We start from the raw sequence: 12,491 nt of genomic DNA, 5'->3' as shown, positions 1-12,491 counted from the left end.
GAGGAAAACTTGGCTTTCTTAGATTGGATAATACCAGGCTGCCCTTGGTCCGCAAGCCTGAGGCAATGAATTCTGCCACCTTCACGGTTCAGCATAAGGAAGTACTCTGACACATTTCTCCTCAGCCTGGCATATGCATTGACTCCTTGGCACTCTGAAGTCTAAGTTTCCATTCCTGAAGCAAAGTTGTTTTGGTTAAAGGTGACATCAAATCTTATTTAAAATAGAGGATGTTGAGGCCAGTGGACTTTGATCCATCTTCTCTCAGGATCACCTTTGATTCCCAGTTCTAATCATTATCTTTTGGAAACATACCACTAAAATTCTAACCCTACTCACATACAAGTAATAAACACATGAATTAATTGAATATCTAAGCTGAATTCAAGAACAACTTCTTCCCCACTAAAAAAGCATGGATTTGTTACAATAAAGCAAAATTGAGAGCTCTAAAGCATCTCTTGGGCATTCTTGCCTTCAAAGTATACTTATATTTTATAGTACTTAACCAACAGAAAGCTGGGTCTATTCAATAGAAGCATTTACACACTTGTGAAAGGGACCTTTCACAACCTGAACTACCTTTGATGGTGCTTTGCTTAGAATCTTCTATCTGGCACAATCTTTATTTTGTTAAATGAATAGATTAGTGTGTTAAAATAACATGGTCAAGCAGATTGAGCTTAAAGTGTATGTATTATGGAAGTGCTAATAGTTTGTTGTTTGTCAACCTGTTGTAAAAACCAAATTAAAGGAGATTGTGGGGAGGCCTTATGAAAATGAGTGAGAATTCAACACAAATACACAAGCATGGTCCTTTGGCAGCCTCAAACCCTAGAGGGATTGAAATTAAAGGTGCTTACAAGAGACCACCTCTTCTGAAAAGCTGGCAAGAAGTGTATTAACTTCAACTCAGGGAAAAGATAAAATTGACAAGTACTATGGACATATTACTTTCCTTGACAGCACTAAAGACAGTGATTATGATACAGGTAGGGCCAGAGGGAAGAAAAAAAGCCCTTTCCACAACATACATCTGTGTGAATTCGACTTTTGTTTGAGGCTACAGCCTTTACTTTGAGAACTTTCAAAGCCTCTTTGCTTTCTCAGCCCCAAGTCTTGGCTTTAGAATATATAACTCGTCTTATGCAATATGTGTATTCCTGAAAATACCAGTGCATAAGTGGGAATTCTTGCAAATTATATTGTATGCCAGAGAGAACTTGCTACCTAAAACCTATGGGGATTCCTTTTGAAATCAAGTAATCATACCCAATAAGCTGATCTGATAAATTCAGATTTTCCATGTTGGGAGTGTTTAAAGGAATATCGGTATTATTTCACTTAAATTCTCAACCCCCAATAACACATAGACAATTGGCAGAGAGGGCCACATCCCCAAAATTCAGTGGACTCCAATGAAGCCAAAAAGATACATTGCAGAAGTCCCAGCATCCCTGACCTTACACGGAATAGAAAGGTTTAAGAAAAGGGTGGCCAAATGTCTCAATTTATACATGTTATTCCAGTATGATTATTAATAGTGTCCCTTTTTACTCTTAAAAATGTACTATTGTGGGTGATAAATGATATGGTCACCCTACCTAAAATAGACCAGATTCTATTTCCCTCAGACTCCTCTGAGGTTAGGAAATTGTTCCATTTTATCCTTACACTCTTGGAATTTAGCTAAAGGCCAATGTTCTAGCCCTTGCATGGCAGAACACATCTATTCAGCACAAAAATATGCTGATTATTAGCCAGTATAATATGGCTGCTGGGTGACTGTGACAGGACCTGACGAGGTGGGTCAGAGCGTCAATCAATAGTTCCCTTCCTCATCTTATTCCCTTTGATCTCTGCCACTATGCCTGTGTTTTGTGAAGAAAAGGAATGCTGATATGAAAAGAAGGAAGTCTATTTCTGTCAGCATTTTCCTTTTCTCTTTCCTGGAGGTTTCCAGGGCTGTATCTGCCAATAGGTTTAATATACAAATCACATCTAGCAGTCATTTTATAGAACTGTTGCAAAATTCATCACAGAAACCTTTACTTTGAGTAGGTCATCTCAAAAGATCCAGGTTTCTTGGTGGAATAGAGGAGCTTGGAGTCCTCTGGAGCATATTCATTCAGATATGAGAGTCTTTTGATCTTTGTAGACTTTGGACTTCCCAGTTCCACACTGTGCATGGTCTGATTGGTTCGCTTAAGTCTGCCTACTAAGTGGTTCAAAAATATCATTAAAGATGCATAGGTACAATTTTGCAAGTTAGAATTATCTTTTTTAGCCCTTTTATTAAAACATTTTTCTCTCCTTCCTTACCCCCGTTCCCTCTCCTGCTGTTTTGTGACTGTTCTTTCCTAACTTCACAATTCTTGATGGAGACAGGAGGCTATAACCTTGCCAACACGGCTCGATGCTGGACATACTTGACCGGGGTCATCCTAGGGAAAACACTATCCTCTGAGATCCCAGATCATGAGGTAAGTAAGGCTCTGACAGTCCTCTCTTCTTTAAGGGGAAGAGCTGAGTCATTCCACCTAATCAAAATCACGTCCTCACCACTCAATACTGTTTTGTTGAGAGACACTCCAATAACAATAACACACTGTCTTGGCAGAATAGTGGGCTCTTGTTCCAAAATATCCAAGACCTTCTGCCTTTTTTTTAATAAGAGATCTCAAAGGCCAACCAACTTTAATTTCTCAATTAATTACAGAGACTGTGGGAAAGGGTCACCTGTTCGTACAAAGAAATCTTTGGAATATGTGTTTATTTTCATCCCCTAGTCTCAAAACAGAAGAGGTATTTTTTTTTAAATATAGAAACTGGGTTCTCCTCTATCTTTAAAATGTCCTGTAGGCAGTATGTCGCACCTCTGTTCTTTGGTGGTAATCCTGATCTCTCACTTTTCTTTGGCTGATGTAAAATTTAAAAAAACCACACATAACCACTACCAAGACAGGTCTGGTATTTTTTCGGCAATTAGTGGCACACAAAATTTGGGGCAGAACCATCCAAAATATGAAACATGTCATTTGAACTTTTGCCATTTTCTTTAGTCATATGAGATGGACTTTATGTTTTCCGAGCACAGATGTCTGTTCTAGTTTTCGCAAAAGAGCTGTAATAGAAAGTTCTCTGAGAACTGTGAGTGGCTGATCCCTTTATCTGAAAGTATACCCCTTTACTTCCCACCCACTCCATCACCTGGTGAGAAGCATGTTACCACAGATCAGGATGTGTAGCTGCAGGCTTTAGACTCTGACTTACAATAATGAATCAATGGCTGCCACCCCACCTTCTCAAGACATCGCCCAAGGAGTTTAGATGGTACTTGGATTATAGCATTTTGATTCCTGCTCAATGCAAAAGCTGTATACTTGGGAGCATTATGCTTTTTTAGTTGCTATTATTTTTTAAAAAATTAGAAACAAGTTAAACTAATTTCCTCCCAGTTTTCTTCTACCCATAGATGAGGTATAATATGTATCTCAGAAAAACCACTCCAAGTGTCTAGAATACAAATAAAAGGTACACTATAATTTGAGACAATTTACTGGTGTCAGGGTTAATAGAAGTCTCTTTACTTGACTTACCTTTATTCTGTATTTGGAAGCTTTATGAAGTATAAAGGTAAGCGAACAAATTACATTTGTGAACAAGTGTAATCTCTGTTATTGTTGTAGGAATATCTCAGATTGCATTGTAATTTAAAGCACCAAGACTTTAAAAACTGATCAAGTTATGTCAAAAAAAAAAAAAGAAGTTTTAAGCTGTAGAAGCCTGAATTGAGAATGAGTGTCCTGTTCCCAGGAAAAGATGAAAATCTATAGATTCACCTATCTTAAAAGGCTGATAAAATTTTACTGAAGATGAATACTGCCTCTGGTATGTAGGAGATGCCTGGCTGAAAGTGGACTTGGCCTTCTAGATAGATATGTCCTATCTTTATACTGATATAGTCTGCCAGATTAAATGAGATATAATGTATGTCAAGTGCTTAATACAGTTCTTGGCTCAAAATAGGCATTTTTAAAATGCAAGTTTTCTCCTTCCCGTTTGTATACTCCTAACAACTTCTTATATCCAGACATTTATGACTGTCATTCATAAATTTGTCCAAACTCTTTCAAATCCCTTCTGTCATGTCCTTCTGGTATAAGAGGTGTGAGTCATCCAAGAGGGAACAAAGAAGAAAATTGAAATGACAGTCTTCCAGGTACAATAAGATAACATTTTAATGAAAATTGCCCAAAAAAAGCCCACACAGTGTAAAGGCAAATATAAGTTTTGTGCCACAATACACAGTTGAACACAAATATCCTTGCAGTCCTCTATAATCAGATCAACAAATGGTAGCTCAAAAAAACATTTACTGATCACCCGTTGTGTGCCAGGCACTATGCTAGGTGTCTTGAAAGAGACAAAGATACTAAGACCTCATCCCCAATCTCAAACAGCCTGAGATAAAGGGAAGTATGAGTACTGGGGAGATATGTAAATACACAAATAATTATATTACAAGACAAAATAAGAACCACAAGACTGTAGGAACAATGGTTATGGAGATGTGCATCAAATATAAAGGGGATACAAAGGAGTGAACAAAATACCCTGCCTTCCATGAGCTGAAAATGTAATTGAGAAATCTAATCAGTGAAAAGGTCAGCACAGTGCAGCAGGCAGCTGCAGTCTGCTGGCTAACACCCTTAGTGTCTTCCCTCTCAGTCTCAGGCTTTTGTTCTTCTGTCTCCTAGGATAATAATCCTCCTCCTCCAGATGCCCTTTTCCTACCTCTGTACGGTTTTCTTCAGTCCAGCTTAAAGTCCTATGCTTTTAAAAAACCCTTACCTAAATATACCAAGGCCCTTTGAGCTTTTCCTTCACGTTCATTTGTTCATTCATTCATTTACCAAAAATTCATTGGGCCCATACTACTTGCCAGGCCCTATTCAAACCTGGATTCAGGACTACAAAGATTAACAAGATAAACTCAAGGTCCTCAAAACTCTCATCGTCTAATAGAGAGAATAGAACAATGTGTTCAACCCAGGACAGATGAGGAGCATAGAGGAAATGTTTCACCAAGACTTTTAACTGAATATTGAAGGTTGATCGGGAGTTTGCCAGGTGAAGAAGATGGAAAGGCATTCTGAGGAGAAGGAATAGAAACTGGAAAGGACCTAGTGCTTCATGGGACCAGGGAGAAGTTTGATAGAGTAGTAGAACATAGTGTTTATAAGAGAGAGTGGGAATGATTAAGGCTTGAATGGAAATTGGAGCCAGATTGTGAGGAGCCTTGAATGATGCACTAAAGAGCTTACACTTTTTTTTTTTTTCTGTGAAAACAGATGAGCCTCGGTTTTTAGAAAACTTACTTGGTAGAGTATGGAAGATAGATTGTAAAAGGGAGAGAGCTAAAAAAAAGTCAAACTTGTTAAGAGGTTCAAGGATACTCCTATAACACTCAAGTCTGTGCCATTCATGTGGTCATCTGTGGTTTTGGTTGTCTGCATTCCCTTTCAGTGCTCATAAGAATACCAGCAAGTTGGTATTCATTGAATGAACAATTGAATCAATGAGTGTTTGAATAATAAGTGTCTGAACATCCATACTGGAAAACATATTTTTAAGATGGAAGAATTGGAAGCATAATCTAGCCTTTTTCTGGTAACTATTTAACCCCAGTAGCAACAACCCATTTTGTAAGAAGTACCAGATATCCCAGTAGGAAATAGATATATCTATGGGAAAACACTAGATCACCAATGAAGAGAGTTGGGAAGGTACATATTAGAAGTGATTAGCAGTGAAATTTCTATCATAACCCTCATGAGATACCAAACCAGTCATGCCCAAAGTCACTGATCAAGGAACTAGTTCCACCCCAAGAATTGCAGTGCCAGGTTGGCCAGCCAGGCATGGAATAAAGAGGCAATCCCAGCTGGAAGAAGAGTTGGGCCCAGCTGGCAAAAAATGAGAGGAATGGACCCTGCCCATATGACTGGCCCATGTATTTCTACCATAGAGAAAGCCCAAAGATGACATGGGATCCCATAAAAAGACCAGTTCATGGCTAATTTAGCAAATCACCCAGTACATGTAATAAGGTTTATGGACTATTATATATAAGAATGTTGTGTAAGCCAATAATACAATTTGGATCCTATGATCTAGGCCAGATTAAGACAGTTATATTCATATATGTTTACATACTTGAATCATAAAGTAGATTTATGAACAAAATTTAGTGAACAAAGTAGATGTTACTAATATAAAATAGTCTTGCATTGCAATCTACAGGTTGCACTGAATCCATAGATTGATTTGAGGAGACATAATATCTTAACAGTATTTACTCTTTCAATCCATGGATTTGCTATTTCTACTTACCTAAGTCTTTAATTTCAAATTTTAATTTATACTTTTCAGTGAACAGATCTTACATGAATTTTGTTAAATTTATCCCTAAATATTTTGTGACTTTGATGTTGTTATGTAAATGATATTTTTATTTCAATTTCCAATTGTTTGTTGCTAGAATATAGAAATACAAATACAATTGATTTTTTATATTTATCTTGAATAATGTAACACTGCTGAAACATTAGCTCTAGTATTTTTTGTAGATTCCTTTGCATGTTCCATGTATACAAACGTGTCATCTGTGACTAAAAAGACTTTTACTTATTCCTTTACAATCTTCATGCCTTTTATTTCTTTATCTTGCTTTATTACTCTGGTTGGGACTTCCAATGAAATGTTGAATAGAATGGTGAGAATGAACATCTTTGTCTTGTTCCCAATTATTTGGGGAAAGCACTTAATCTTTCACTATGAAGTGTGAAGTTAGTGGTAGGGATTTTTTTTTAAATATCTTCTAATAGATTGAGAAAGTTCCCTTCTATTCCTAATTAACTGAGAATTTTTCTCACAAATGAGTGTTGGTTTTTGTCAGGTGCTTTTTCTTCATCTATTGAAATGGTCATATGGTGTCCTCATTCTGTTAACACAGTAAATTGCATTAATTGTTGCTTTTTTAAATGTCAAACTAACCTAGCACTCCTTGGATAAACCCTACTTTGTCATAGTAAATTATCCTTTTTATATATTGCTGAATTCAGTTTGTTGAAGTTTTGTCAAGGATTTTTGGTCTGTTGACAAGGAATGTTGATCTGGATTTTTTTGTTGTTGTTGTAATGTCTTTGTTTTTGATATCAGGGCCATGCTGATCTTTTTAAATGACATGAGAAGTATCCCCAAGTCCTCTGTTTTCTGAGTTTATATAAAATTGATACTGTGTCTTACTTAAAAGTTTGATAGAATTTATCAGTGAAAACATTCAAACCTAGAGTTTTATTTGTGGGAAAGTTTTTAATTATGAATTCTATTTCTTTAATAGTTGTGTGGCTAGTCAGATTTTCTGTTTCTTGTTTTGATAATTGATCTTCAAGGAATTTGCTTATTCACTCATGATTGTCCTTTATTGTTCTTTTAAATATATAAGAGCTATAGTGATGTCCCTTCTTTCATTCCTAGCATTGCTAATTTTTTCCCCATTTTTCTTGATCATTTTATCTAACAGTTTAATAGATTTACTGAAGTGTATTTTCTTAAAAGAACAAGCTTTTAATTTCATTGACTTTATTTTTCTCTTTAATATTTCATTAGTTCTGCTCATATCTTTGTTATGTCCTTGTTTCTATTAATACTTATTTGCATTGCTTTTTAGTTCTTTTTCTAGTTTCTTACAGTAGAAGCTTAGTTCATTGATTTCAAGCTTTTCTTCTTTCTTAACATAAATATTTTATGCTGCAAGTTTACATCTAAGCACTGTTTTAGCTGCATCCTACAAATTTTGATATAATCTCTTCATTTGGTTCAAAATAGTTTTTAATTTTCTTCTTTGACTGATGGGTTATTTATGTGTCTATTTTTAAAAATTAATTTTCAATATTTGAGGACTTTCCAGATACTGTTATATTTATATTAACTTTAATGTTGTTCTGCTTAAAGAACATACTTTACATAATTGCAGTTTTTATATTTATTGCAGTTTGTTTTACAGTCCAGCATATGATCTATATTGGTGAATGTGTCATGCAGTTTGTGATGAATGTGTATTTTGATGTTGCTGCATAGCATTTTCTATCATTATCAATTAGGTCAGATTGGTTGAGAGTGTTGTCTTCTATATCCCTACTGATTTTTTGTCTTCATGTTCTGTCAATTACTGAGAAAGTTTAAATCTCAACCATGTTTTTGGATTTTGCTGTTTTTCTTTTTACTTGTGTCTCTTTTGGCTTTATCTATTTTTGAAGCTTTGTCATTAGATGTGTATACACTTAGGGTTGTTATATCTTCTTAACAAATTGACCCCTTTACTATTATGAAATAACCCTCTTTATTTCTGGTAATATTCCTTGTTCTAAAGTCTATATTGTCTGATTTTAATATCATCATGCTTCATTATGATTATCTGTATGGTATATCTTTTTCTGTCCTTCTGCTTTTGAGCTATTTATGTCTTTATATTCACAATGGATTTCTTATAGACAGCATACAGTTGGGTCATGATTTTCTTGTCCAGCTTGACAATCTCTGCCTTTTAGTTGGAGTGCCGAGACAACTTATCTTTAAATTAATTATTTACATGTTCAGGTTTAAGTCTATCTTTCTATTTGTTTTCTTTTAGTCCCCTCGGTTCTTTTTTCATTGTTTTCTATTTTGCCTTCTTTTGAATTAAATGTATTTTTTAGGATTCCATTTATCTTCTTTATTTGCTTACTAGCTATAACTCTTTGTTTTAATTTTTTGTGGTTGCTCTGGGGTTTACAGTATGCATTTTCAGCTTATCATCCATCCTCTGACAGGATTCCTCCATTTTTCCCTTTTCCTTCCATGTGCTATTGTAGTCATATATTTTACTTTTGCATATGTCATAAATACCATGATACTTTGCTTTATATTCCTTAAACTGTCAACTATATATTTTAAATTTTAAAGTTTTTATTCATTTAAAATAAAAATAATAATTCCTGTGCATATTAGCACAAATAACATGTGAGTTTTGAAAAAAACTGTATTTTCCAAAAGAAGAAGAAACTTCATGAGAAGAATAGCAATGCTACACATTTTTGCACATCTCTATAACATATAACAGATGACAGCTAACTTCTCATACCTGCTTCTAAATTCAATGTGTTTTGACATTATTTTTGTTAAAGTATATGGAGAAAAATCTCACATCACATAGATCTGTAGATGGAAAAGGGAGGAGTATTTTAATAACCTTTACTGTTATTATGGATAGTCTTCTTTGAAACAACAAAAACTCTACAAATGGCAGTTTCTTAAAGGAATGCTGTATGGAATCTGAAAACCTATCAATGAACTTTTGATGTATTGTTACATTAAAATTCATTGGTCATCTTCTACTTTGAAGAAATATTTGACCAATCTTATTCATATTGATTATTTGGAAAATATCAGTTCAGTATGTTATACAAATATTACAAATATTGAAAAATTTTATGCAGTATCAGAAATCACATTAACTGATATGAATGCTAATCTCATTGGAACAAAGCTTAAGTTTTAGGAAACTGTCAATCTTATAGTGGCAGAATGAAGATGTTCAAAATTCCGAATTTCATTTAAAAACATATGTATTGTCCTTGGCAATAAACAGTGTCATTTCTAATATTTAACCTAAAGTGGTAGGCTCACTTCATTTTTGAGGAAGTATCTGCCAAACCTGTGGGAGACCTGGGTTTGATCCCTGGGTTAGGAATATCCCCTGGAGGAGGGCATGGCAACCCACTCCAATATTTTTGCCTGGAGAATCCCCATGGATTGTAGCTCGTCAGGCTCCTCTGTCCATGGGGTCACAAAGAATCAGACACGACTGAGCTACTAAGCACAGCACATCTGCCAAACATCCAAGTATTTAATCATGGTTTCTCCATTAGTTATTCTTTCACACAAAAATGGTTTTCCATGAAAAGTGGCTAGTTAAGTCACAGCTTAATCACAGATGTGCTTTTCCTCAAAACAACCAATATAGTATAGTTTATAACAGAAACTTCCCTGGTGGCTCAGACGGTAAAGCGTCTGCCTACAATACGGGAGACCCAGACCTGGGTTGGGAAGATCTGGAGAAGGCAATGGCAACCCACTCCAGTACTCTTGCCTGGAAAATCCCATGGATGGAGAAGCCTGGTAGGCTGCAGTCCATGAGGTCACAAAGAGTTGGACACAACCAAGTGACTTCACTCATAACAGAAACACTTTTTCCTTACCTCCTATTTTGTCACACAGAATTTTAAATCCAGGATCAGGATGTGATAATTTTTAGTGCATCACCAAGGCCATTCTTAAGTGAACCTGGATTTTTTTCTCTTTGCTGTGTGTTGTTGTTCAGTTGCTAAATCATGTCTGACTCTTTGCGACCCCATGAACTGCAGCACATCAGGCTTACCTGCCCTTCACTATCTCCCTGAGTTTGCTCAAACTTATGTCCATTGAGTCAGGGATGCCATCCAACCATATCATCCTTTTTCACCCCCTTCTCCTCTTGCCCTAATCTATCCTAGCATCAGGGTCTTTTCCAGTGAGTCAGCTCTTTGAATCAGGTGGCCAAACTATTGGAGCTTTAGCTTCAGCATCAGTCCTTCCAATGAATATTCAGGACAGATTTCCTTTAGGCTTGACTGGTTTGACCTCCTTGCAAGTCTCCTTCCAAGGGACTCTCAAGAGTCTTCTCCAGCACCACATTTTGAAAGCATCAATTTTCTGGCGCTCAGCCTTCTTTATGGTCCAACTCTCATATCTGTACATGATTACTGGAAAAACCATAGCTTTGACTAGACAGACCTTTGTCAGCAGAGCGATGTCTCTGCTTTTTATACAGTCTAGATTTGTCATAGCTTTTCTTCCAAGGAACAAGTGTCTTTTAATTTCATGGCTGCGGTCTCTGTTCACAGTGATTTTGGAGCCCAAGCAGATGAAATCTGATACTGTTTCCACTTTTTCCCCATCTATTTGACATGAAGTGATAGGACTGAATGTCATGATCTTCGTTTTTTGAATGTTGAGTTTTAAGCCAGCTTTTTCACTCCTTTAATTTTAGTCTTCATCAAGAGGCTCTAGTTCCTTTTTGCTTTCTGCCATTGAAGTGGTATCATCTGCATATATGAGGTTGTTGATATTTCTGCCAGCAATCTTTATTCCAGCTTGTGATTCATCCACCCCAGCATTTCATATGATGTACTTAGCATATAAGTTAAATAAGCAGGGTGACAATATATAGCCTTGATGTACTCCTTTCCCAATTTGGAATCAGTCCATTGTTCCATGTCCAGCTATAACTGTTGCTTCTTGTCCTGCATACAGGTTTCTTAGGAGGCAGGTAAGGTGGTCTGGTATTCCCATCTCTTTAAGAATATTCCACAATTTGTTGTAATCCATACAGTCAAAGGCTTTAGCATAGTAAATGAAGCAGATTTTTTTTTAATTCCCTTGCTTTTTTCTGTGATCCAGCATTACTGTCTGTATTGTTGTGTGTATATAGCAATAAAGAATATAATAACTGCTGATATATTTTGGTACTACTGCCTTAATTTATACACCATGGTTTTGGCAGTTTTACCCACCATTGCTTTTGCATATTCATGCAAATATAGTTGCTCTGTGATGAACCATATAATATACAAATATATATAACTCTCACCCTAACAAGGAAAAGGCAATGGCAACCCACTCCAGTACTCTTGCCTGGAAAATCCCATGGATGGAGGAGCCTGGTAGGCTGAAGTCCATGGGGTCGTGAAGAGTCGGATATTACTGAGCTACTTCCCTTTCACTTTTCACTTTCATGCATTGGAGAAGGAAATGGCAACCCACTCCAGTGTTCTTGCCTGGAGAATCCCAGGGACGGGGGAGCCTGGTGGGCTGCCGTCTATGGGGTCGGACACGACTGAAGCGACTTAGCAGCAGCAACAGCAGCACCCCTAACAAGTTATTCAGCACTTTTAATATTTTAGCACCACTTGTGATTGTTGCTAACCATTCACATAAAAAAGGTCATCTTCAAAGATTAGTGCCGATACTATATGACTACAAGCAAAACAGCAAATCTAGCCACATTTATAGTCTTGTCTGTTTTACAGTCTGAAAATAAGATAATAAGTCTTTCACTGAAAACTAATGAAATCATATAAGATCTAAATAAATTGAGACATACTATATAAATAGTGTAGATTCAATATTGTAAATATGTCACCTAGGGGGGAAGTGTCATGTAAGAGGACAATACAAAGAAGAAAACGTTAAATCAAAAGATGGATTTAGCACAGTTGAAGGGTACAAGATCAACATATAAAAATCAACTGTATGTCTATATACTAGCAATGAACAAATGGAAATTAATGTTAAGAGAATGAAAGAACAAACCATAGACTGGGATAAAATACTTATAAGTAACATAC

At 36.1% G+C, this 12,491-nt stretch overlaps 1 protein-coding gene across 1 annotated transcript in view; it reads left to right on the top strand.

The window, feature by feature from the left end:
• The window catches only part of HDAC8 (histone deacetylase 8), a 267,792-nt gene that overhangs the window by 113,384 nt on the left and 141,917 nt on the right, over positions 1–12,491 (top strand). Inside the window, exon 9 of the mRNA XM_055393871.2 lies at positions 2,389–2,483. Within this exon, the coding sequence (XP_055249846.1) occupies positions 2,389–2,483 (95 nt within the window). The remainder of the gene's footprint in view (positions 1–2,388; positions 2,484–12,491) is intronic.

The sequence above is a fragment of the Moschus berezovskii genome, chromosome X (assembly GCF_049115385.1).
Source record: "Moschus berezovskii isolate FMDL1 chromosome X, NW_MosBer_1.0, whole genome shotgun sequence".
Classification (NCBI taxonomy): Eukaryota; Metazoa; Chordata; class Mammalia; order Artiodactyla; family Moschidae; genus Moschus; species Moschus berezovskii.
This window is presented reverse-complemented; position numbering and strand designations above follow the sequence as displayed.